Source organism: Fulmarus glacialis, unplaced genomic scaffold (assembly GCF_000690835.1).
Source record: "Fulmarus glacialis isolate BGI_N327 unplaced genomic scaffold, ASM69083v1 scaffold21391, whole genome shotgun sequence".
NCBI classification, from domain to species: domain Eukaryota; kingdom Metazoa; phylum Chordata; class Aves; order Procellariiformes; family Procellariidae; genus Fulmarus; species Fulmarus glacialis.
In genome coordinates this window covers 1646-2898 of record NW_009192383.1, presented here as the reverse complement: position 1 = coordinate 2898, position 1253 = coordinate 1646, and the positions used below count along the sequence as shown (strand labels likewise).

Here is a 1253-nt window from a genome sequence, read left to right as displayed (position 1 = left end):
GGGAGCTGGGTCAGGGGGACGGCGGCACAGGGACGGGTGGCATCGCCTGTGCTGCCGGGGCCACGCGCTGAGGGGAGCTGCTGGGGGATGAGCAGCACAGACTGCTGGGCACCGGGAGCATGGTGGGTGCTGCACCGTGAGTGGGTCCTGCAGGATCACCCGGCCCCGTCTCTAGCTCTGGAGGCAGCCAGGGCTTTTTCAGCCGAAGGGTGAGGATGCTGCGTGAGCACTTAAACTGAGTGTGAGAAACATTCCTCCACTGCTGTGGCACACAGCTTGCCTGCACGCAGAGCAAGAAGCTGTTTCAGCTTGACTGAGACCTGGTAGGTGAACGAAGGTGAAAGGAGAAGGAGGACATGTCTTGGAGGGCATGGAAGGCAACCAGCACCTCACCAGCACGAGCCCCACAACGTGGGGGAATTTGCAGGGCAGAATCAAGACTCGCAAGCAAGGCCCCTACGCCAAAGTGACCACACCAGCCATGGTGATAAGGCTGAGACTACCCAAGAAACAATACTAGAACCACCAAGTTTGGGTACGGACATAACAGAACTGTGACCGGTGGGAAAAAGTAATTAGTGGTCAGCTGTTTATCTGGGGGTGGAGGTTGGACAGAGAAAGGGAGGTGCAAGGCCAGCAAAAAGGTAGGTTCAGAAATAGAAAAAGTGGGGAGTAAGGTATAAAATCAGGTGAAGGGCAAAAGAGGGTGGATCTCCCGAGGACAGGAGTGCAGGTGCCTGCGGGCGGCAGCAAGGCTGCAGACCTGAGTCCATGGGGACCCCGAGGGAACCTGCGTGGACAGCCCACCCTGCCGGATCTGTCTGCCAGACCAGGGAGAGGAGGGGTGGGCTGACACCCTAACGCCCCGCGACAGGGAGGGAAGGGAGACGCTCACCTTCAGCGTGGCCAGCCCCATCCAGATGTAGCCGGTGTCGGTGAAGAGCGCCAGGCAGCGGTAGTTGAAGGACACGGCCATCTGCAGATAGGCGCCGGCGGAGGGGCTCATGCCAGGGGGTGTCTGGGACAGGGAAAAGGAGAGGGTCACACCCGGGGGGCACACTCTGGGGACACGGGACATGCTGCACGCTGGCACCGACGCTGCGTAAGGGCTTGAGGACTGGTCAGAGCGGGGGTGTCCCTTCCCACCCTGCGCCCACTCAATCCTCACCTCTTTGCCCCTGGCCAGGATGGGGCCAGTTGTCCCTGCTGTGTACGGGAGCGGGGCGGAGGGCCCGCCAGCTAGGGCCGGCGGT

The 1253-nt window shown here is 61.5% G+C and overlaps 1 protein-coding gene across 1 annotated transcript in view; it reads right to left on the bottom strand.

Annotated features, from left to right (window-relative positions):
* Nucleotides 1-895: 895 nt before the first annotated feature.
* VPS16 (vacuolar protein sorting 16 homolog (S. cerevisiae)) overlaps nucleotides 896-1253 on the bottom strand; it is a gene marked incomplete at both ends in the record, with an annotated part of 1216 nt that continues 858 nt past the window's right edge. Inside the window, one exon of the mRNA XM_009587054.1 lies at nucleotides 896-1018. Within this exon, the coding sequence (XP_009585349.1) occupies nucleotides 896-1018 (123 nt within the window). The remainder of the gene's footprint in view (nucleotides 1019-1253) is intronic.